At 36.2% G+C, this 26,703-nt stretch overlaps 1 protein-coding gene across 1 annotated transcript in view; it reads right to left on the bottom strand.

Moving 5' to 3' along the window:
• Positions 1-8,101: 8,101 nt before the first annotated feature.
• The window catches only part of LOC140136092 (copine-3-like), a 233,760-nt gene continuing 215,158 nt past the window's right edge, over positions 8,102-26,703 (bottom strand). The window contains 6 exon segments of the mRNA XM_072157798.1: positions 8,102-8,258; positions 9,975-10,211; positions 11,173-11,306; positions 12,291-12,397; positions 13,776-13,909; positions 16,577-16,636. Coding sequence (XP_072013899.1) covers positions 8,148-8,258; positions 9,975-10,211; positions 11,173-11,306; positions 12,291-12,397; positions 13,776-13,909; positions 16,577-16,636 — 783 coding nt within the window. The 3' untranslated portion in view covers positions 8,102-8,147.

The following is a 26,703-nucleotide window of genomic DNA, read 5'->3' as shown; positions in this document are numbered from 1 at the left end:
GATATGTATAATACATGTTTGTTTTGAATAATAAATAACTTGTATAAACTAGACTGAATTTGTATTGCATATTATCTATTTTTGCTGTTCACTTGTTCATATGTCTATGTAATTTTCCCTGGGGTTGATTAACTCCCTGAGCACTACCTGCCGATTGGTCAATTACATGATATCTTCAGTTTAATCACCAATCAGAATGGGGCTTTGCAAATAATTCACCCCAATTTTTTTGTGTGGTGAAATTATTCTAACAATGTTGCTGATTGGTCCAATTGATAATGAAAACTTCTTTTTGGCCAATCGGCAGGTAGTTCTCATGGGATTAAGAGCTAGCTTTTCCCATGCAATCACAACAAAAATCAGAATACAAACAATCAAATTTGACTGTACAATATTTCATGATACTTTATTCAAATAATTTATTTTCAATATGGTGGATGAAAATCCTACATAAATGACATGAACATTATGGTTACTATGATTACAACCTAAAACATTGTCCTACATAATATAGAGGACTTCTCTATCCCAATTATACAAAACATTCGTTGAGTAAAAAGACATGGGATATTTCATGTAAAACCATAACTCAATTAAAGTTTGTTAATAGTTTATTCATCATGCATGCATACCCTCTGCTTGCCCTTGGTTTTTGTTCCTTGTTCATGCTTGGTTTTTGCTCGACTTGTTTTTGTTCCGTATGCGTGCTTGGTCTTTGTTCGACTTGTTTTTGTTCTTCATGCATGCTTGGTTTTTGCTCGACTTGTTTTTGTTCCTCATACGTGCTTGGTCTTGGACTTGTTTTTGTTCCTTATACATGCTTGGTCTTTGCTCGCCTTGTTTTTGTTCCGTATGCATGCTTGGTCTTTGCTCGACTTGTTTTTGTTCCTCATTCATGCTTGGTTTTTGCTCGACTTGTTTTTATTCCGTATGCATGCTTGGTCTTTGCTTAACTTGTTTCTGTTCCTCATACGTGCTTGGTCTTTGCTCGACTTGTTTTTGTTCTTCATACATGCTTGTCTTTGCTTGACTTGTTTTTGTTCCTCATGCTTGCTTGGTTTTTGCTCGACTTGTTTTTGTTTTTCATACATGCTTGGTCTTTGCTCAACTTGCTTTTGTTCCTCATGCATGCTTGGATTTTGCTTGACTTGTTTCTGTTTCTCATGCATGCTTGGATTTTGCTCAACTTGTTTTTGTTCCTCATACGTGCTTGTTCTTTGCTCGATTTGTTTTTGTTCCTCATACATTCTTGGTCTTTGCTCGACTTGTTTTTGTTCCTCATGCGTGCTCACCGTTTGGTCGCACTTGGTATTATTTTGTTCCTCATGCATGCTTGGTCTTTGCTTGCACTTGATATCATTTTGTTCCTCATGCGTTCTTGCTCTTGGCTCACACTTGTTAAGTTTGTTCCTGATGCATGCTTGCTCGTATTAATCATCATCCTTACCACGGATCGTAATTGTCTTAATTTGATCAGGGTTTCACATGAAATTTCACACATGTCATTCAAGGTAGGGCACAGATTAAGATAATAACTGTATTTTCCTTACACACTGACCCGTACATCTGTTGTTAGTTCATTAAGAAAATGGAATTTTGTCTGAAATACTACTTTACAAAAGTGAATCAAATTTGTCTCCTAAATGCCCCGCCCTCATTTGTACAAAAGTGTATTTTATAAGAATTTATGTTTTTACAAAAATCATATTTGTTTAAAAATATCTGAGGGAAGGAGAAACAGAAACAAACTAAAACTTGGGTTTGATAGAATGTGCGCTACCATTAACATTGGGTAATTCCAGTTGAAATCCATGTCCCTCTTAAATGGAAGACATGACAGGGAGTGTGAATTTCAAATGGAGTTAACTGAATGGGTGACTCCATTTGAAATTTTCAACCAATCTCCCACACAGTGTGAATTTCAAATGGAGTTAACTGAATTGGTGACTCCATTTGAAATTTTCAACCCCTGTGTGGGAGATTAAAATCATGTCTGCCATAGGGGAATATGGATTACAACTGGAATAACCCATATTGAGTTCTAACCAGTAATAGACCTTACATTGTGGTCCCTATACAACTGAATCATGCACTAAAACATCTCACCTACAGGTCATAGTTCATTAAACCTATAATTATAGTACGAGTCTTCAAGATTTACCGAACTGTGCCCCTTGGAGATTAGCATATTGGGAGGGATAACTCTTTCATGGTTACTTTTCTACATTGTAACTGCACTAGTGTTAACACTAAAGAACTAATATGTAAGAGTATTGCAAAGTTAGAAATATTCTACAATGAAGTTAATTCCATTCACATTAAAAGAAACAAAAAATGGGTTTATCTGAACTAATTGAGAGCCATGATCAAAGTTTAAGTAAAATTCAAATTTGGGGAATACTGATGAAGTGGAACTACCCAACAAACACAAAACCTTTTGCAGAAAATGTTAAATATTGGGTTATATAAAGGGTATAAAATGTTTTAATAACATTCAGAAAACATATTTGAAATCTTGATGCAAACATTCTAACATGTTGAAAAATATTTTGTAAAAGTATTTGCCCAAAAATATTTTACAATATCAGTTTTAAAATGTTGTTTCATAAAAAAACGTTTTCATGACCTTATATAAAACGTTCAGAATAAAATCAAAATTCGTTTATAAAACTTTTTTAACATTAAGATTAAGAACATTTTTGTGTTTCCTGGGTAGTTTGTAGGGAGGAGCTTAAAAATGTGGATTAGTGCTTTTTGTATACCAGTACTCTTAAAACAAACCTATGTTAACTCACTTCCCGTTTCATTATAGACAGGATGTCAGCTGCAACTTTTTTTTGGATGAAAATTTCCTAAATGGCTGTATTTCTCAGTGAAGATGATAGAAGATAGCAACAAAAATCCACTCAGTTTTTGGAACCCTATATATGTAATGTGAAAAAAGGAATTAACTTTGCAATACTCCTCTATGACTCTGGTAATGATTTGGGCTATTCCAGTTGAAATCCATACACCTCCTGTAGAAGACATGGCCTTAATCTCCCACACAGGTAGTGTGAATTTCAAATGGGGTTACCTGAATAGGTGACTCCATTTAAAGTCTACATTTCACCCCTCCTGTGTGGGAGATCAAGGTCATGTTTTCCATAGGTGGTGTATGTTTTTCAGTTGGAATACCCCTTTGTTACTTCACAAATGGTACAAAAAATCCAACCTGTTTTTTTGTTTTAAATCAGGTTTAGTTTCAGTATGTAATATACAATACATTGTGCTCACCTTATTATTAATATAATTGTTTATGATACATGTATAATACAAAGGTTTGTTATCTACTGTCCCTAATAAATATTGATTAAGACACATTCATCTCTGGTCTAAAATGAATTCTTTGTGATATGGTTATGGTTCACAGAATGTAAACTAAGTTTGGGAATACTATATGCTAAGGAAGTGTGATTTAAATATTTTGCAACAGAATATGCAAATTAGGCATTTAATATGCGTAATAAAGTTATTCATCTGTTCCCCAAGATGTGATCATATCATGAAGCAATTAATTGACATTTTGATGATTAAGTACAACTTAACTGATAATAAATAAAAAGCTAAAAATATCCAGATTCAACTAAAGTTTGTTCATTTTATATAAGAGGAAATTATTCGGCTTTTGTTACTGCGGCGCGCGCGTCAATAAAGTCCCAACTCACTCTCACGTAAATTCACATAAGCGTGCGGCATTACGCAATGCAAAACTAGTGTCAACATTGCGCCCAACTGAGTGCATGCCATTCTATATCAATACACAGTGTTATGAGTCTTATTTTTTCCGCCTTTAATATATAAGGTGAACAAAATTTCATATTAGGCTACTGAAAGTTGATTATGAGTTTCCTGTCCCTCATATTTGTCACTTATTTATACCACATTAGAAATAATTCATTATTTTGCCATTTTATTGAAAACTTGGAGTATTGCAGTTTTTTTTCTACATTTGATAGCATCTTTAAACAGTACATAGAGGTCAATATATTTAATAAGCAGCAACATAATGACCTGTTATTTTCTTGTCTTCTGTGTTTTGCTGGTTACCTTTAAAAGGCCTGATACGTGTCAGATAATTAATGTTCATAACATAATGAATAATGCAAAGAGTCGCCTCATCACTCTGAAAAAAAAATGGGACGGGAAACTCAACATCAATTTTCATTAGCCTTAGAGACCAACCAATATTTATTGGGGGAGTTTGCAATTTTCCTCAAATTCTTACTTATAAAAATTTTGCACTCTCTCCTTCTCTTCCCCCAGCAATAAATATTGACCAGTCTCTTAAATCACACAAATGCTCTGTTCCCCTGCAACAAATATTGACCAGTCCCTTAAGTCACACAAATGGTCTGCCCTGGACTGATTTCAAAAATATTTGCAATACATCACAACTTGGAAAAGTGTCATATATCATTCCTATCAAAATCCTTTCACAACAGCAGTGCAGATTGGTTCAAATGCTCATAAGAAACTGGCTGATTCAGCCATTGTACTTTGCATGCTATACAGTGCTCGCTTTTTGTTGAACTGCGCACACCTATCCGCATTTAGATTGTAACATCCACCAATTATTTGTGCAGCTCCCCAAATTCCATTGGGTGAAGGAAGTTTTTGATAACCAAACAACTAATCACAGATTTTTGCGATACAGGAGGAAACCAGAGATCCCGGAGAAAACCTGCGAGAGCGAGCATGGAATCGGGATAAACCAAGTGCACATGAGTCCTTGGGCGCGCCGGGCTTGAACCCGGGACCTCAGTGGTGCAAGGCGAGGGAACTACCGCTGCGCCAACTCGCTCCCCCAATCTAGGTCCCATTTTTGGGCCCCTGGTATAACAATGGCTCCCTTTTTGGTCAATTTTGGTGTAACAATGGGTCATTCTTTCAAATTCATCAAAAAACTAACCCAATTTTACCTTGCTGGAGCCCAATCTCCAAAAAAAAAGTGAAACTTTGTAAAAAAAATGTGCTGAATTGTGTTAAATTTGGCCAAAAATCTGGGCTTCAGATATATAAATTAGTTAAATTTTCATGGAAAATTGGTATGGTCCACTTTCAGATTCCCGGAGGCAAATCCATACCCAGATGCTATAATTATGTTGCGAGTGTTGACAATTGTAAAAGGATTGTGATGGGGATGGTAAAATCCGAATTTTGAATGACATTTTAGAAATTACAATACATTGCAAGTATGTGAAATCAGGACCCACCCTGGTTTAGCACACACTATGTGAATTATTATGCTTACTGTTTTATTCATTCTTTCTAATTTAGCATTTGTCCCTCTATGTATCAGATTGAACCTTCTAATTGTACAATTTTGGTCACATAAACCTTTTTCATCATGGCATTTCTTTCAATCCAAGATTTTGTTCTAGATAAAACACATAACTATAATGGTATACACACATATCATATATCTACGAATGAACAGGACACATAAATTGCAGCATTTCTAATTAGCACACTATGCAAGGTATCTAGTACTGTACTGCACTGTAAAAAATAACATTATTTTTTCATGATACTACGATGCATTGTAAGTGAATGATTAAATGAATGAATGAAGGAATGAATACTTCATTTTATTTCTTCATTTTCACAAAAGGCAGTGGTGTATGGACAACAATTGCTATTTAAAAAAATGCCAGAATGGGCCAAATTGGAGTTAATTTTAGTCTAAAACAAAAGGAATGTGCACATTGCAATTAAATTTTCGTCAAATTTGTACCGGTATTTCAAGCCAGGGGGAAACTTGCCTTTCTTGCCTCAGTTGTGAGTTGGTATGCTACTTTGTTTCTACATAGGTACTGAGAGTGATCATGAACAAGACCAAAGTATATAAAAATTATGCGCAACCCAGAGGTGATACAATTTGCTATGCTTTCTGAGATTTGTAAAGACAGAAATTAGGATTTTTATTTTTGACACCTTTTCAGATTTTTCAATAAGATTTTGATATCTATCAAACCCTTTGTCTCCAGAATGCAAGAAAAGAGAAAAAGAAAGAAAACATGTTATGGGAATTCAACGACAGACCTCATATTGCCAGGAAGGAACTCTTTACTAGTCATTCTATAACAGGGTAAAATTGAAAATGAATCTTAGTGTTAATCAAAGTTTCAATGGCCACTGTCCTTTGTAACTAAATTGCAAAAAAGCAAAAGCTTGATGATGGAAAGGCCCTGTTTCAATCCAGGAATCTACATAGCATGTGACAACCTCTATACACAGCTAACTTGATCCTCTTGCTTGGGAATATCTATGCTACCATATTTGTGGATATGAAGTATAGCACTGAGAAGATGTTAGACTAGGGAAGAGCAGGCTACATCTGGACTCTCCTAGTCTAAACTCTTTTGGATTATATTTTGGTCCCCATATATTACAATCCAATATGGTGATTTCCCATAGCATTACACATGAGGCTATACTGGACTCTCCTAGTCTAGCCTCTTTGGGAGTATATTTTGGTCCCCATACATTACAATCCAATATGGAAGTTCCCATATCATACTACTGACAGCTGATTAGTTGGCTGGCAGACTTTATATCATGGGGTATTGGACTACTGACAGCTGATTGGCTGGCTGGCAGACATTATATCATGGGGTATCGGACTACTGACAGCTGATTGGCTGGCTGGCAGACTTCATATCATGGGGTATTGGACTACTGATAGCTGATTGGTTGGCTGGCAGACTTTATATCATGGGGTATCGGACTACTGATAGCTGATTGGTTGGCTGGTAGACTTTATACCATACGGTATCGGACTACTGATAGCTGATTGGTTGGCTGGTAGACTTTATATCGTAGGGTATTGGACTACTGATAGCTGATTGGTTGGCTGGTAGACTTTATACCATAGGGCATCGGACTACTGATAGCTGATTGGTTGGCTGGTAGACTTTATACCATACGGTATCGGACTGCTGATAGCTGATTGGTTGGCTGGCAGACTTTATATCATAGGGTATTGTACTACTGATAGCTGATTGGTTGGCTGGCAGACTTTATATCATGGGGTATCAGACTACTGATAGCTGATTGGTTGGCTGGCAGACTTCATATCATAGAGTATCGGACTACTGATAGCTGATTGGTTGGCTAGCAGACTTTATATCACTGGGTATCGGACTACTGATAGCTGATTGGTTGGCTGGCAGACTTCATATCATAGGGTATCGGACTACTGATAGCTGATTGGTTGGCTGGCAGACTTCATATCATAGGATATCGGACTACTGATATCTGATTGGTTGGCTAGCAGACTTTATACCACAGGGTATTGGACTGCTGATAGCTGATTGGTTGGCTGGCAGACTTTATATCATGGGGTATCGGACTACTGATAGCTGATTGGTTGGCTGGTAGACTTTATACCATACAGTATCGGACTGCTGATAGCTGATTGGTTGGCTGGCAGACTTTATATCATAGGGTATTGTACTACTGATAGCTGATTGGTTGGCTGGCAGACTTTATATCATGGGGTATCAGACTACTGATAGCTGATTGGTTGGCTGGCAGACTTCATATCATAGGGTATCGGACTACTGATAGCTGATTGGTTGGCTAGCAGACTTTATATCACTGGGTATCGGACTACTGATAGCTGATTGGTTGGCTGGCAGACTTCATATCATAGGGTATCGGACTACTGATAGCTGATTGGTTGGCTAGCAGACTTTATACCACATGGTATCGGATTGCTGATAGCTGATTGGCTGGCTGGCAGATTTTATATCATAGGGTATCAGACTACTGATAGCTGATTCATTGGTTGGCTGGCAGACTTCATATCATAGGGTATCGGACTACTGATAGCTGATTGGTTGGCTGGCAGACTTTATATCATGGGGTTTCGGACTACTAATTGGTTGCTGGCAGACTTTTTATCATGGGTATCAGACTACTGATAGCTGATTGGTTAGCTGGCAGACTTTATATCATAGGGTATCGGACTACTGATAGCTGATTGGTTAACTGGCAGACTTTATATCACAGGGTATTGGACTGCTGATAGCTGATTGGTTGGCTGGCAGACTTATATCATGGGGTATCGGACTACTGATAGCTGTTGGGTTGGCTGGTAGACTTTATATCATAGGGTATTCTATAGGTGGTTTTAGTTCCTTCATTTTAAAGTATTCTTGCACTTGATGTGGTACTTCTGCCAGGACACACTTGGCCAGGCGAGCTGGGGAAGCCTACAAAGAGAACAAAGGGGAAATGTTATTCTTCTGAAATGCACAAATGGAACACTAAACTATTTTTGATTTACTATTGCAATGCAATACCATAGCAACACTGCAACTGTGTCAACAAAACATTTTAATTGTAATAAGAAATGTTTTAACACAAGTCTTTCACTCAATATTATTCCATGTTTCTAGAGTTTATAGAGAGGGATAGCAGATGCATTATTAACTTAAAGGTGGGTAACCTGGTTGACAATCTCATCCCCCACTCAGTTACCTCATCAAAATGCTGATTTTGGTATCAGATGAAAGCTCATATTTTTCTCATAAACATATTGACATTTGGTGTTCCAATTTGGTATATTTCTGAAGAAATCATCAAAAAACTGCCAAATTAGTCTCAAATATGGTATACCACATTTGAGACTAATTAGGCAGTTTTTTGATGATATATTCGGAAATACACTGAGTTGGAATTTCTAATTTCAATATGTTTATGAGAAAAATAGGGCCTTTCAATTGAAATCAATATATTACATGATCATGATGATTATCATTAATAAAAACACTGTAGACTACCAATATCACGCTGTATAAATGTCGGTAATTCCATTAGGAATTAGTCACATTTACAAAAAACATTTACATGTTCTTTTTGCATGAGTGCTTGAAAGGGATGACATTTTATGTTATACGTAAGTTTTAAAGAATTTGAGTTATATATCAGGTCACCTTCCTTTAATAAAAAGGATGGGATAGGGAAAAAAACCTCTTTAAGGGATCTAAAATGAGCGTTTATTGCGTTTCGACAGTATTTCTTGTGGGACATGAGAGCACCTCAGACCTATCAAATTGCATTCTGAATACGAAGCATGTCTTTCTGATATCAAATAATTTTCATTTTTTGAAAATTACAATATAATACAAATTTTATGACAAATTATAAAAATTTGATATTTTTCAAATTTTTGATATATAACAGTCCTCGAAGTAAATTATATAAATCTAATGATATATTCTTAAAGTGTATGTAGCAGGAGGAAAAGCCGACGGTCAATTGAAAATTGTGACCTTTCATATTGAAGATATGGATTTTGGGAAAAAATCCATATCTTCAATACTGAAAGGTCAAAATTTTCAATTGATCGTCGGCTTTTCATCCCACCTACATACACTTTAAGTATAAATCATCAGATTTATAAAGTTTACTTCAAGTACTGTTAAATATCAAAAATATCAATTTTTAATGATTTGCCATAAAATGTGTATTAAATTGCAATTTCAAAAATCAAAATTATTTGATATCAGAATGACATTCTTCAGATTTAGAATGTAATTCGATATGTCTGATGTGCTCTAATGTCCCAAAATAAATACTGTCCAAACGTTCATACCCCAGCCCTTAATGAAATCCTAAAAGTGGATTTGAAGTTGAGAAAAAAGAACATGGGAAAAAGTTAAACTGAAAGAGAATAAAAGAAAGAACTGACACAATCACTTTCTTGCGCACCAAAGCATGATGCCCTACCAAGTGAGCTATGCTCATGAGATACAAAACAGCCATTATGCCAATAGATTGGTCTAATGGTCTTACAATAATACTTGTTTGTATAGCCATCTGTATCAGTAACTTATTTGCTCAAACTCAACATCCATTTTTCTTTCTTGGCCTTACATTAAAAAGTCAATTTAATACCAAGGTTTGCCTGCATAACAACAACTTACTTTCTTGAAATCTCTGAATGCCACAAATTGTACAATATCTCTGCATGCCGGTTCCCCGCTAGGTGATCGCAGAGTTCCATCATCCCCATCTAACATCCTCATATCGGTGAAGTCAGCACTACCGATGCCTACGATGATGATGGACATGGGTAAGTGGGAAGCTTTTACGATAGCGGCGCGTGTCTCGTAGATATCGGTGATCACACCGTCAGTGAGGAGCAGGAGAATGAAGTATTGCTGTAAAGTAAAATGATGATAATGGTTTACATCAATGGGCTATTATAGGATTAGAAAGAAAGAAAGAACAGTTTACCAACCCAAAGTGTTACGATTAAACAAATAAACACAAATCCCACCCGGCACACAAGCCAACTTGAAAAAAAAGCAAGGGAATGTGCCGGCATGGGATTCAAACCCACGACCTCCTGATCACTAGACGGACGCCTTATCCATTAGGGCACCAGCTCTGACTGATAAACTGGGTACGAATGTATGCAGTCAAAGTATACAATACACACAAACAGATATTATGCTGAGGAAATGATTAAGCATCAGTAAGGGGCTGTGCAATAATTATGAGCCCTGGGGGGAGGGGAAAATGGGAGGGGGCAAGAAATTTTCGGCAAGTCGAAAGGGGGGGCAAGCAATTTTGGCAAGCCAAGAGGGGGGGCAAGCAAGTTTTGGCACACATTCATGGGGCGCCTTTTTAATAATACGCTCTAAAAAGGCTTCGGAAAACGCTTAAATATGCAAATTTTCCTGCTCGCTGTGCACGCAACATACATAGAGACCATTTAAGGTTTGCAAATTGGGATCCCAAAAATTTGGCATGTTCAAGGGGGGGCAAAGATTTTTTGGCAGGCCGAGAGGGGAGCAAGCGATTTTTGGCGGGCCGAGAGGGGGGGCAAGCGATTTTTGGCGAGCCGTTTGGAAATTTTAACCCCCCAGGGCTCATAATTATTGCACAGCCCCTAATGATCCCCTGTACTTGTTTATTTGCGTAATATCTGTTTGTGTATAATTGTATACCTCAACTGCCTACATTAGTATGCTACTGCTAGGAAAACCACATAAAACCACTAACATCATTTCAAACTCCAGGTGATACAAAGTATTCACTGTTTTGCACATCACACAAACATAGTGGTGTGGGGACTCTTTGTATCCAATTAATTTGCTGTCATGACAGAATACTTACAGATGCCTTTTTGTTGGAGAGGGCAGCTTGGGCAAACTGGGCAACATGGTTGATGATTGGTGCGACATTGGTGGGACCCCATAGCGTTATCTGTCTCAGACAACTCTGATATGCTGCTACTACACCAGAGACACCTGCATAGGATATCAATAAGGGAATCAAGATGAGCACATGTTGTCTGCTTCACATACTGGTGTATCTCAAAAGGCTGCCTTGTGTGATTTTCTTTTATTATTGTCATCTAATTGTGAAATTAACTTTATATATTAATTTTGAGGTATTATCACAGTATGATTACAATGTTATATCCATTCATAAAAGAAAGCACCATGCTGAAATTCAATAGCAATATGAAATATGAATAGGCCTATAAAACAGTGATAATAAAAATCACACAAGGCAGCTTTTTTAGATATAACAGTAAATGCCAACATTATATGGTCCACATTATGCATTATGTGATACAAAGACTGACAAGTTACTTCTGCCGGCATTATGGTCCACTATAATGTGACACAAAGACTGGCAACCCAGCAAACACAAATATATTCTTAAATATTTTGGGTTTTGGTTTAGGTAAAAACATTTTCATAACATTAAATGTCAGTTATACAAAGGTCATGAAAACATTTTAAACATTTTGTATGAAAACACACTGCAACAATATTTGTTAAATGTCTTCAAAATATTATTGTAAACTGGTTTTTTTTTGCAAACATTTTTGGCGAAATATTTTGTCAACACTTATAACATTATGTTAAAATATTTGCAGTAGGTTATGAAAAAATGTTTTTGAATGTTATGAAAACATTATCTACCCTTTATATGCCCTTAATATAACCCGATATTTAAAACATTTTCTGGAAACCGCTTCTAACCTTTTGTGAATGATGTCAAAAATGTTTTGTATTTGCTGGCAAGTTACTTTTACCGGCATTATGGTCCACTATATGCGACACAAAGACTGGCAGTTACTTTTGCCTGAATTATGGTCCAATATATATGACACAAAGACCAACGTACCAACATTTTGGTGACCTAGAATTGACTACATGAACCCATTAGCATCAACTTTACCACATACATCCAAGAAAATGTTAATTAACAATGCTACTTACCCTGACAATAAGGATTTGTTGGGTTAAAGTTGACGGCAAATTCATGTGATATTTCATTGTTGGGTGGAATTTTTGCACCAAAACCAAGAGCTGGGAACTGCTTATCTCTGTGTGTAATATAAATACACAATAAAACAAATGTTAAAATTCTTATTAGTAATGCGCCATTATTAAACTATAATATAATTCCATAATTTGAATCAGAGGATCATTTAATATTATTTATTATTTTACATTATTGCTCATTTAATATACCTGAGGCATTACCGCTGTTTATGACCAGGCCCCAAGTCAATCATGTATGATGAAATAACCATATTAAAGGAGTATTTCGTGATCCTAGCATCTTCTTTTTATGACATTTTTCAGTAGATATTCACGAAAAAAGCTTATTCCCAAAATTTCAGTTGATTCCGATTTTGTGTTTGCGAGTTATGCATGATTATGTGAATTTCACTACTCCATAGACAATGTGTTGAAATTCAAATTTCATGATATCTTTGCAAAACAAATTAATCTGCAAGAAATATTTTGTACATAAACATTATGTAGCAAGAGGTTTCCAGTGATATAAAAATCTCAACTTTTTTTGAGAAAAGTGGGGGGATGATGCTGTGGATCACGAAATGCCCTTTTAAGACCCTTCCCCTACTTCAAGCAACCTCATCATAACTTATGTATCATAATATGGTTTGACTTCTCTAGTACACCCCGAGTATACAATTAGATTAGCATGTGAGTATTTATTGGGAGCTATCAGAATTGATTGTAGTTAGCTATGCTGAAACACACTCCCCCCAACACCCTCTCCTACTTAAACTATACCCTATCATAATCATTTATGACTTCTCATGCAGCTACCATGACTTGTGTGTACTCATTGGGAGCTGCAGAATTGATGGTAGGTCCCCAACACCATCCCCCCACTCACAGCCTCCCCATCCCCCACTTACGTATCATAATCTTGTATGACTTCTCCTACAGCTACAATAGCTTGTGTGTATTGCCGGATAGCTATACTGAGCCATTTATCCCCCCCATAACACCATATCCCATTCACAGCCACCCCCATCCCCCACTTACGTATCATAATCTTGTATGACCTCTCCTACAGCTACAATAGCTTGTGTGTATTGCCGGATAGCTATACTGAGCCATTTATCCCCCCCATAACACCATACCCCACTCACAGCCACCCCATCCCCCACTTACGTATCATAATCTTGAATGACTTCTCCTACAGCTACTATAGCTTGTGTGTATTGCCAGATAGCTATACTTAGCCATTTATCCTCCCCCCCCCCATAACACCATACCCCACTCACAGCCACCCACCCTCCACTTACGTATCATAATCTTGAATGACTTCTCCTACAGCTACTATAGCTTGTGTGTATTGCCGGATAGCTATACTGAGCCATCTATCCTATCCTACCCCCCCCATAACACCATACCCCACTCACAGCCACCCCACCACCCACTTACGTATCATAATCTTGTATGACTTCTCCTACAGCTACTATAGCTTGTGTGTACTCATTGGGAGCTGCAGGATTGATGTTGTGTAGTGATGCTGGTTCGTTAGGATCTCCATTTGAGCCTGTAAAATCGATTCCAACCTGATAATGATAAGGTAAATTAAAGAAATAAGTTGTTATAACAAAATCAATATTGTATATTCACAGATTTAAAACTTCTGACCTTTAAGGGATGAGCCTATAGGAATAATGACCAAACAAAGAAATTCTTGTTTATGCCGTAATATTGTAGTCTTTCAACCCTTTCACAACTTCAGCTGAATAACTTACAAAAATTCCCGCTAAAAAGTGGTTCTTTTAATTTTAGAAAATACATTAATAATCGCATTGGACTTTTCGTACTGATCGTACTATAAGTGACCACCAGCCTATAATGTTCTAATCACACTATAGACTGGGATTACATGTGACGCCATTGCCAGGCAATTGGTCTCTATTGTTCCTTGCCCGGAAATATGCCCACGCAGTCAGGGACCGTGCTTTTAAAACGCCCGCCAGATCACAATAAGGCCATTGAACTGTGTAGTGGCCATACGTACTCGTTGAAGTATAACGGTAGCACGCCCTTACCGACTCATTATTAATGTGTGGAAAGGGGTCAGGGACGGTATTCTGATCATTCTAATCCTTTCTTTTGAGGTCAATAGATAAAAGAAAGGCCTTGAACACAGGTGCGGAGTTGTAGATAATATTTAATCATCAAAGCTGCTGGCATAAGAAATTTCGAGAGGGGGCGCTTATTATTTCTTGTAAACACAATCTAATGTGGTACTTACTACATGTAGAAGGCCGGACGGGTCTGCAAATTAGTGCATGAAGCTAGTAAAGATATAGCTTCATGTTCAGTTTAATCAATTAAAATACTATGGCAGGACATTTAAAAAAAAATCATGAGGCATTCTTTCTTATTATGGACTGACAAGTATTAATTTTATATTATTATGACAAAATCCAGTTGTCATAATAATAGGCTCCGAGATTAGACTTTCCTTTCCAAAAATAAATTATATGGTCTAGAGGACATGATATAGGCCTAATCTAAACCCATATTCAGTATCCAGAAACCTTCACAGTCCGAGCGGCGTTTGTACTCGCATCGCATTAAACTAGACAAAGTTCGCTAAACTGAGGCCTGCTTCAATTGCCAACCTTTATCGAGGGGCGATTTGAGGTTTCATAGTCATCTATTACCTATACCATTTTTCACCCCGATGTGACAGTGATGTCAACGCGTTGTGAACAGCTGTTTCGCTCTCGCATCTATGCGGTGTCTTTAAGCGCGTGCGTATGTACACCAGCGCGATCGAACTCCAGCGAGTGATGCTGCACCTAATAAAATTCGTATAATGCCCCCAGCATACTTTCCTGCCGCTTGCCGCTGCGGCAAGCGGCAGAGCATTTCAACCAATGACAAGCCTTGATTGTGTCCGATTGTCTGCAATGCGGGTGCGCCACGCCGCTCATTGCAAGCGGCAGGGTAGTATGAAACCATGCAGCTTAATACTGATGTGACCCCGGATGTGACGTCACTGTCACATCAGGGTGAAATGGTATTGAACAACGCAAACCAGCCAAATTTGTCAGAAGTTTGAACAGCCATTAGAAAAACTGTGAATATAGTGTCAGAAAGTCTTACACATCTTAGTATAACCTTGTCGTTAGTGTGATACTGAATGCAGCGCCATATTTGGAATATATTCGTACACGGTGTGTGCAAATAGTTGGTCAAATGTAGGCTAAGTAGGCCTAAATCATGAAAATCGCTTAATCTGAATAATACCAACCAGTAACGGACATTGAGACAACACTACTTGAGAAGTAAAGCTTGAGGTAAGTAAAGCTTTTCCTTGTTATAAAAAACAAGGAAAAGGCAGTCATTTTTATCACAACGCGATATTTTTAAAAAGTACATTTTGAGAGGGCCTACGCTGGTTCTTTTGATTCTAGTTTAAAATCTGTTCATCACATGCAGTCCGATTTGGATGGTATGTTGGTTAACAAAAACAATACTGTTAAAAATAGCGGTATTTATGCAAGCGACATATCTATTGTGTAAAATGCATTGAAAATTGTCGGCTAAAGAGGGCATAAATTAAAATTGCGAAGAGTAATAGCAACAATAACTATCTACATTCCAAGCGGAAACGCTTTTCAAAAACATACCACCTTTTTCGGGCAATCGCTGAAACCGAAATATGAAATTCCAGGCCATCTGTAAAAAAGTGCGTGAGCAGAAATGACCATGAACTTGGGTCACCGAAACAAGTGTTTATATTGGTGTCAGGCCTTTCATAGTGATACAACAATTAGCCCCCAATAATGGCTTTCATTTGAACCATTATTTGTTAAACTGCGATTTTTACTTTTTGAGAAATCAATGAATGTATCAAAAAACTTTTCGAAAGTCGATTTAAAATGGCCTAACCCGTTAATTCAGACATGCGACCCATTCTGTCAGATTCAGATGGAACTGGGCACCTATATGTTACTGGTTACACAGTTCCTTTGCCTACTTCAAACAAAAGCATAACATGTGTTCTGTACCACAACCGATGGTGCTAAAATGAAATTCTACAAGAAAGAACTGCATTCAGGTAAAATAAATCCTCTCAAGTTCCTTGATTCAGAGTCAAACAAGAATATCAAGAAACTTAGAATCACAAATTTAAAAACAAAGGAAACAGTTAAAAAATTGGCAAGCGCAAAAAAATTCCATTTTTACGGTAGGTCAAGAGCATTTTTACTTACAGTGAAGTTTATTTGACATCCTCCAAAGACATAGTCAAGGAATGTATACTGTCTCTGTACCTGCATAACAAGAACAAAAGACACAGTCAATGAATGTATACTGTCTCTGTACCTGCATAACAAGAACAAAATGAGAACGAACATTACAAATGTCAAGGAGAATTTACTAATAAAAATTAATTTAGAATGGGATTGACATTCAGTGACAAGACCCTCACAAATGAATCCAGGAACTAGATTGAGTGCCAAAGGCATGACAGCAAGTAGTTTCAAATGTTCAGGTAAAAAGCTATGCAAGATGGGCTCTTCAATGTGACCATATAATGACATCACTTTGGGCTCAAAGGAAAGTCTTTCCTTCGCTGTTCACAAATTTACAATATTACATGTTTCAAACATTTGCAGATTTATCCAATGACTATTAATTGCACAAATATATTCTCTGAAAAATAACAGCAACATTAAAACTCAATTGTAAAACATTCAAACATAATATCTCTCAAGATCTGTAGAGTCAACACATGAGCCCAATAATTGTGTACGAAGTGCAAAAGCACGCTACTCCTGCAATGGGATTTGGAATAATAGCAGCAGAAGCAGTAATTTATGATGATGATGATGCAAAATGCACTTCTACGTCAAAAAGGCATAATGTATTAAAAAATACAATTCTACATTCTAAAAAAAGTCAGAATAAATAAAAGTCAAATAATGATATCAAATCAAAAAATTGAATTTCTTCTTTATTTGCAACATATAAATTGTAATAGAAACATGAGAAGTGCAATTTGCAGTCATTTACAGTTGTAACCTGACCCCAACATAGTACAAATTAAATATCAAAGAGATACACACGCTGTTGCATGAGAGTGGTTCATTAGTCGTTCCTCAAAGCAAAGTCAGTGACCTAGTAGAATAATGCTTCACTGCTACTTAAAGTTGTCTTATGTTGTAGAATCAGTTGATTTATTAATTTTATCCTAAGAACCACTGAACCAATCCTAGACATTTTTGTACTCATTTGAATACATTTATGTACAATATACCAACAAAGGCTGTAAATTCTAGAAATTTCAAAAGAGGTTTTTTCCACCTGTACGCATCTCCACTCATCAAATTTCATATCAAGAGTTAACCCCCTGAGCACTACCTGTCGATCTAACATTCTCTCTGATTGGTCAATTACATGGTATGTTCATTTTAATCGCCAATCAGAGTGGAGCGTTGAAAATAATTCACCCCAATTTTTTTGCGTGGTGAAATTATTCTAACAATGTTGCTGATTGGTCCAATTGATATTGAAAACTTCTTTTTGACCAATAGGCAGGTAGTTCTCATGGGGTTAAGATATAGCTGAATAACGTAAGTGATATACCCCCTGAAAGTAAATTCTGAAGGTCGGAAACCGACCTTTCATTGTGGCATCGGCACAGTGTCCAATAATTGGATATTCCAGTTGAAATACATACAGCCCCTATGGAACATAAGACATGACTTTAATCTCCCACACAGGTAATAGATTTCAACTGGAGTTGCCGGTTTAGGTTAACCCCATTTGAAATTAACACTTCCTGTGTGGGAGGTTAAGGTTGTGTCTTCCATCATAGACCCCATAGGGGGTGTATGGATTTCAACTGGAATAGCCCATTAGAACAGATGGGCCAGTGATACACTTTGAAGTGTGATGAAATAAAGAATTGACATTTATCAGAACGACAGAGTTGAACTTGAAAGCCATCTTTTTCATCAAATTAAGGGATCTGGAATTAGCGTTTTAAAGCGTTTTCGACAGTATTTTTGTGGGACATGAGAGCACATCAGACATATCGAATTGCATTCTGAATACGCAGAATGTCTTTCTGATATCAAATAATTTTTATTTTTTGAAATTCACAATATAATACAAATTTTATGATAAATTATTAAAATTTGATATTGTTCACATTTTTGTTATATAACCGGCAGTCCTCGAAGTAAATTTTATAAATCTAATGATATATTCTTAAAGTGTATGTAGCTTGGAGGAAAAGCCGACGATCATTTGAAAATTTTGACCTTTCATATTGAAGATATGGATTTTTTCCCAAAAAGACCTAATTTGCTTGTGTGTTTTGGAAAAAAAATCCATATCTTCAATACGAAAGGTCAAAATTTTCAATTCAAGTATAAATCATCAGATTTAAAAAGTTTACTTCGAGTACTGTTAAATGTCAAAAATATCAATTTTTAATGATTTGCCATAAAATGTGTATTACATTGCGAATTTCAAAAATCAAAATTATTTGATCTCAGAAAGACATTCTGCGTATTCAGAATGCAATTCGATATGTCTGATGTGCTCTAATGTCCCACAAAAAATACTGTCCAAATGTTCATACCCCATCCCTTAAATCCATAGGTGCAATCTTTTTAAATAAATTTTGTTCACTTCTTTTTAACTTTTTTCGGCATATTTTGTAATGTTTCACACATTTCAACTTACACATAATTAAAAATGGGTAGAAACTTTCCTTGTGTTTCTCAAGACAGTATAGTTTTGCATAGTAATTAGAGATTATTAAAGACAGAGCATTGTACCTAGGATATTACAGGACTTAAACATAACTTGCAGATATCACACCACCAAATAAATCCCCATAGAGATATGTACTAAAGTTGCCTTATGTAAACGTCATTTTTTCTTCGCAAGAGCGACTCTGTTCTTAGCGACAGCTATGATGGTCGAAATTTTCCCTAGCCTGATCCCTCTGACTGGGAAAAAATATAGGTTGACCGTCATTTTTTACAACTGGCCCTCAAAGTCTATGATGTCTGGGAGTTACCTAATTTACCTGCAAAATCATGCCAGTGTTTCTGTATAGAAAAGACTGCTTAAAATCATTAAAAAAAATACTTTTAAGTATTTTTTTTTAGATTAAAATCTCTCCCATCTGTGGTACACTTACAGGATTTGATATTACTAATCATGACCAATCCAAATTGAGCCACAGCACAGTTATGCAAATTTCCGCTCATTTTAATGCTTACTTTAGGCCATCCATGGGTTTTTCTGAGAAATGCATTCAGGGTGCACAACCATATAATAATCACACGTTGTTTGATTTAGAGCAAGCACAAAATTTTAGTGTATAGACTCACATTTTGAGGTATTTGCTAATAAATATAACCAATCACAATGTAGAATTATGCAACTGGTTTCAACTGGGACTTTATTTTGAAGAAAAAATATCGACTTCTGAGGGACATTCTCCCTCACGCACCACCTACATTGTGTAAATGCGATATGTGGCACTATCTGTGCCAACTTGACAAAAGAAATTGTGTCAAAACTGATGTATCTGCATTGAGCCCTTCACCTTACAATGGACTTTTTTAAGTTAAAATCCATACCGGACACCCCCTATGGAAACATTCCCTTAATCTACCATACAGGGACAGTGCCTGAACGGGTGACCTCATTTGAATCTACACTCCCTGTGTGGGAGATTAAGGAAATATAGAGGGTGTATGGATTTCAGCTGGAATAGACCAATTGTACTTCACATGCAAGCCAGACATACCACTTCCTGTCCTTATCATATCTGACATTTCCATACTGTTACTTACACCCATACTGTCAATTAGTACAATTCTATCAGTTTCAAAGAGTGAACCTTGTAAGATTGTTAATTCGCTTTTAATTTTTCATAATCTTAAATTGTACATTTACATAAAAAATCAAATTGTATTTGTTTTCCACAAAATGTTAGTATTCACTGTCAGATATGCTCCTTTTTAATTTGGCCCAAACAGATGAAGCAATACAAAGAAAATCGCTATTTAATACCAGCGCATAATGTCGCCAATGTGTGTCACTCTGTGAAGCATGAGTTAGTTGTCCTTTTGATATGAAATGCCCTTCCTGCATGCCATGATGTACATACAGTGTCATGAACATCACATATGTGTTTGACTAATATTGTGATCGTAATAATTAAGGAATTTGACACAACTAGAGCACCCAAAGTCTTGATTTTTGCAGTGTATATTTTGTAGGTTAACTAACATTACAATTGTGTAAAAATCAGAATTTTCAAAAAACATGGTGGGCATTCTGCTTTAACCTCTGGAAGAAGATTGAATTTTTGAAGATATCATTTTTAAACATTACAATGATAAATTGGACTCGTTACTCCTTAAATTTCATAAATTGTTGTCATAAAAAAGGAACCAACATGGCTACCATTGCTTATCTTTTAAAACATTCTGAAAAGATTTTTTTCTTAATAACTGCACATTGATTTATCCAGCTAGGCCACTCAAGATTCGGGCATAATAATTATATAATTTTAGTTAGCAACAATAATGACAAGGGATATTCTATCTGTATAGAGCTATACAATGGTTCACCTCAAGTTTGGTAGTGACTTAGGTGCGCATTACGCTAGGCACATTATCACATCGTGGCATAAAGTTAATCTCACAGAGCAGGTTTCATCGGGTTTAAGATTGTAAAAATGCAGATTTAGATTTTTGCTTTTATAAGATCAAAACATGTGTTTGGTTCTTTGCATATATACTACATCCACATCAAATGTGTTATACCAAAAAGAGATACATGCCTTTGTATCGATAGCACCACATATACCTGGACAACCAACAGACCGGCAATTTCCTGTACAACAAAGGTCAAAGCATACGGTGACGTCAAACCAATTATCTGTATAGCATTGCCATGGCAACTTAACTTATGGTTGTCAATTTATGAGACTATTGACAGTTTACCAGGACCCTGTTATTCATGTCTCAATGTTAATTGGTCTAGATGTGTTGTAGGCAATTGATGATACCCTAATTTGTGGTGCTATCGATCAGAATAAAATGCCAAAATCAGTTTCAACTTGTTCTCTATTTTATTGCTCATATCAACTTGAATATCAATTTAAGCTTAACAAGTAATGCTGGCAACAAGTAATGTTGAAAATTCCTCTCATTTTGTGTGCATTTTGGAGTACAGGTGATTTGTTATTATCATTGGCTTCTGAAGATAACAACTATTGCTGTCTACTGAAGATAGCAACTATTGCTGTCTACTGAAGATAGCAACTATTGCTGTCTACTGAAGATAGCAACTATTGCTGTCTACTGAAGACAACAACTATTGCTGTCTACTGAAGATAGCAACTATTGCTGTCTACTCAAGATAGCAACTATTGCTATCTACTGAAGATAACAACTATTGCTGTCTACTGAAGATAGCAGCTATTGCTGTCTACTGAAGACAGCAACTATTGCTCTCTACTGAAGATAACAACTATTGCTGTCTACTGAAGATAGCAGCTATTGCTGTCTACTGAAGACAGCAACTATTGCTCTCTACTGAAGATAGCAACTATTGCTATCTACTGAAGATAGCAACTATTGCTGTATACTGAAGATAGCAACTATTGCTATCTACTGAAGATATCAACTATTGCTGTCTACTGAAGATAGCAGCTATTGCTGTCTACTGAAGACAGCAACTATTACTCTCTACTGAAGATAGCAACTATTGCTGTCTACTGAAGACAGCAACTATTGCTGTCTACTGAAGATAGCAACTATTGCTGTCTACTGAAGATAACAACTATTGCTGTCTACTGAAGATACCAACTATTGCAGTATACTGAAGATAGCAACTATTGCTGTCTACTGAAGACAGCAACTATTGCTGTCTACTGAAGATACCAACTATTGCAGTATACTGAAGATAGCAACTATTGCTGTCTACTGAAGACAGCAACTATTGCTGTCTACTGAAGATAGCAACTATTGCTGTCTACTGAAGATAACAACTATTGCTGTCTACTGAAGAAAGCAACTCATTACATGCCAAACCAACACTATTTTGCTATTATTTAATTACTTAACATGATATAGCTGCGTAGAACTCAAAACTTCTCTTTTAGGGCCAGTTTCTTGAAGTATGGCTAGTGACCAGGCTTCCTAAGCCATCAGGCTTAAGGGCAAATAGTCCTATATACCAGTGCTCACAATTTCACATCATACATCACCTAGAAAGATATATCTATAAAACTGATCCACATTGGTAGGCCTAGCCTGCTGGCTTAGGAAGCCTGACCACTAGCCAAGCTTCAAGATATTGAACCTTAATGTTCACTCATCTATGGTTGCCGAAACATTTGTCAGGTTATCCACTACTGAAGAAAACAGCTATTTACTGTCTACTCACAATATCAGTTTTTGCTGTCTACTTAAAACAGCATTTATTGCTCTTTACTGAAGATAGCAACTTTTGCTGTCTACTGAATATTGCTGGTAATTTTATTACTGTCTACATTAGACAAGTAGAAAATTTATATTCAGTTTTAATTCACTTTTGCATCTTTTTAAAGTGATTCTTTACACATTTGCCTAAAAGCTATTCATTCTCTCATTTTCCCACTCTTCTTTCTTTCCTTCCTTCTCCTTCTTTTCTTTTTTCCTCATTTATATGGGTTCCATCAAACCCCTCATCCCTCCCCTGCACCTGCCACAGGCCTGTAATACTAATTCAAAGCAGTTATATGACAATGTCCCATCTATCTATAGAGCGATGATTGTCTTTATTAAATCTAACTAATTTAAATTCAGAGAGTGGATGATTCAATCCCAAACCTATTAAACGACATGTAAAGTGCTCATATAGACGACATAAAACCAAATTAGCCTAATATGTTAGCGATATAAACCTATAGCTATGTACAGCAGCTGGGCTTAACGACATGAATGAATACTGTAATATCTACATGCTGTATAAATCAATTATTAATAGGCAATATGAGAGACAGTTATTGACTCCTTTATTATATTTAATCTATATTAGTCTTCTATTATAAGGGTAATTGGGTTACATAGGAATGGAAAAGACTTAAATAGCTTGTAAAATGTCAGACTTGTGACATTTTAAAGGTGCATTTTGTGATTTCAACATCTTTTTACATTAAGTATTGATGCAAACAGACAACAAAATAATTAAGGTACCAGTTATGTTCCCACCTGTATATCTGTGCCTTTTAGCTCTGATTTAAGACCTCGTTTGTTGAAATCGGTTGAGATTTTAACTCTCTTCACACGGGTGTCGACTGCAGACGACATGTTTCAAAAAAAATTTTAAAATCCAAAAATTTCAGAAATGTAAATTTTCATGACCATATTTGGAATCAGCATGAAAAATGCATTAAAATGAGTACAAAGAAGCCTAGTATTGGTTCAGTAGTTCTTAAGATAGCTCTTGATATTTTGAGAAAATATTTCAAAACTTCAACTTTTTCCGTTGAAGTGGATGGCTAGCACGCAGAGCATTAAGAAACAGTGATCGAAAACCCAAGGAAGGAACAAAATCAAAAGTTGCACTTTAATACTCTAATCAATGGAAAGCATGTATGGCGCTTGTTCTCTAGTTCAAGAACAATTTGTGTTAAAATCAATAATATGGCATCAAATAGAACAATCTGCAACTTTTGAATCTGCATTTCTTGGGATTTTGGATCACTGTGTCGTTATTTCTTGACTTGATTTCATTGAATGAGGTTTTATATCTGAGCTAAAGGATGCATCTCTTGGCTGTTTGGTGTTTGTTCTAATTATTTGTTTAGAATATACAGGGGTGAAAATAACTGGTACCTTAATTTACTTATTTTGTTGTCTGTATATTGAAGACCAAATATTATGTGCAAAATTTCATTGGATTCTAATGTTCTGATTTGTGAACCTTGCATAATTACATGTACTACACCCTTCTATAGACCACTGTTGTATTACTGACTATCAGACAGACAGTAATTACAAATTGTAGGATTTCTTTGGCAAACAACAAAATCTGCAAGAAATTATTATTTGCACATAAACTTGTTTTGACATATCTCCTATGTCTCAAAATTTATTGCAATGCCGGTAAGTATTTGCACAATTGAGCCATTTTCTGTAATTTTATTTAAAAAATTGTGTAGGCCTATATGACCCTTCCTTGGGTGACCTTTGGCCTAACTGCCCTTCACATGCACCCCACATGACTCTTCCCTCATGAAGTACTTTAGCCAACCTTGGTAATGATCTATTACTAGCAGTAACATAGCCAGTAAATTTTCTGAGAGGGGGTGCAAAGCAACTTTCAATGGGTGCAAAATTTGATAAAACCTGTCAAAAATTGGCTGAAAAGTACAAAAAAGGAATAAAAATCTTAAACATCAGGGTGACCAGCATCCCAAATGGGGATCGAGGGAGACTTCTCACCACTGAAAATCAGATTTTCAGTATTATTTGACCACAATATTGCCCTAAGGTCCTCTATCCAATGATCACTGCTACCAAGTTTGCATTCTGTAGTGATACTTTTTGAATGGCATTTATTTTATGAAAATTAATCAAATTTAGGACACCAACATATAAAAAGTTCAGGCAAGGCTAGCATATCCTGCAAGTAATAAGACTCATAGCAATATAATAAGGATAAAAATTGCCAATTTAATCAATGTTGCAGGCTCATACAGATACTTGTTACTACCAATGCAATTAAAGATTAAAGCGTCATGTTTGATCAGCACTACTGTTTTCTTAAATTTCCTCAGTTTTTAATTAAAACAAAATACCTATATGCTGACCCTTCAACCTCGGGATACTCATGCACATTTCAAATATTTCCATGCCTCTGTTGGGATGCCTTTTAACCATGAATGAAAAATAAAATACATCAAATGAATACAAATCTTGTCATCTATTTTTGGCATGTTATTTATAAAGGCAAAAGCATATCAAACAAGCGCTATGACATCATTACCATCAGTCATGTGGGAAAACCCCATCTGTCTCCAGCGCTATGTATGGCATCTTATCAAGGTCTCTATGTGACTGCTTGAGACCTAGACATACATTGAGTCATTTATGTTTGATGTTATGTTGTACTATGCTGTGATTACCCAGTGCACAATATAATTGTTTTTTTGTAATAGTTTTATCTTCTGGAGACAGCAAAAGTTGCTATCTTTAGTATACAGCAATATTTGCTATCTTCAGTAGAAAGCAATAGTTGCTATCCTCAGTATACAGCATTAGTTGCTATCTTCAGTAGACAGCAATAGTTGTTGTCTTCAGTAGACAGTAATAGTTGCTATCTTCAGTAGACAGCAATAGTTGCTATCTTCAGTAGTCAGCAAAGCCAATAGTTGTTATCTTCAGTAGTGAGCAATAGTTGCTATCTACAGTAGACAGCAATAGTTGCTATCTTCAGTATACAACAATAGTTGCTATCTATATACTAGTAGTAGATAGCAAAATTGCTACCATCCGTAGATGCAATAGTTGCTATTGTTACGAGTTGTACTGACTCAAGGCCAAAATCACCTTTTACCAAAACTCACATGAATGCACAACACAAATACACTGTTTGATTAAGCTAACAAAATCTAAGTCTTTAATTGAAAACAAAGTATGATTGGTACATATAACAACAAGTGCATATAAAATAAAATCACACAATCACAGTTTTATTCTATCTGTACTTAACCAGCGGGTCTTCTTGTTGGTGATCCTAGAGTTCTTGCAATGTTCTGGACGACTGATGTATATATATCCTTATTCACTTGTCCTGCGAAAATCAGCGAAGTCCATTGTACACTTGCGTTTATAAATATCCTTGCGTATGAAATCCTCACACGAAAATGATGCTGTTTTCTCCAATCACTTATCTTCTTGCGCTGCAATCTCCAAAAATATATCTACTTGCACTGCTTTCTCCAAATATTTATCTCCTTGCGCTGCTTTCTCCAAAAATGGTGTTTCTTTCACCAATCGCTCCGCTATATTTGACAGATGCGTGGCCTTCACAAACCCAGCAAACTCCAGCAATATCGACAGAAGAACTTTAATCCTTTGTTGAGGAAGAGCACATTTGTGTACTCATAAATCTCCTTCTTTGCTGTATTAAAATAGCTCAATTATTGGCTGTGTAAACTGGTTAAAATGTACTTCTTTTGTGAAGCACGACCATTCTTCACATTTACTTCCTGGGGTGAATTTCCAAAATGATCTCCATTTCACAATCCAAGGGATTTACCCAAGATTAATTATACACATTAAGCTTTCACATTACATCACTTCCTGGGGTTTTT

This window comes from Amphiura filiformis, chromosome 16 (assembly GCF_039555335.1).
Source record: "Amphiura filiformis chromosome 16, Afil_fr2py, whole genome shotgun sequence".
Taxonomy (NCBI): Eukaryota; Metazoa; Echinodermata; class Ophiuroidea; order Amphilepidida; family Amphiuridae; genus Amphiura; species Amphiura filiformis.
Note: the sequence above shows the minus strand (reverse complement) of the source record. Positions and strands in the feature narration are given on the sequence as shown.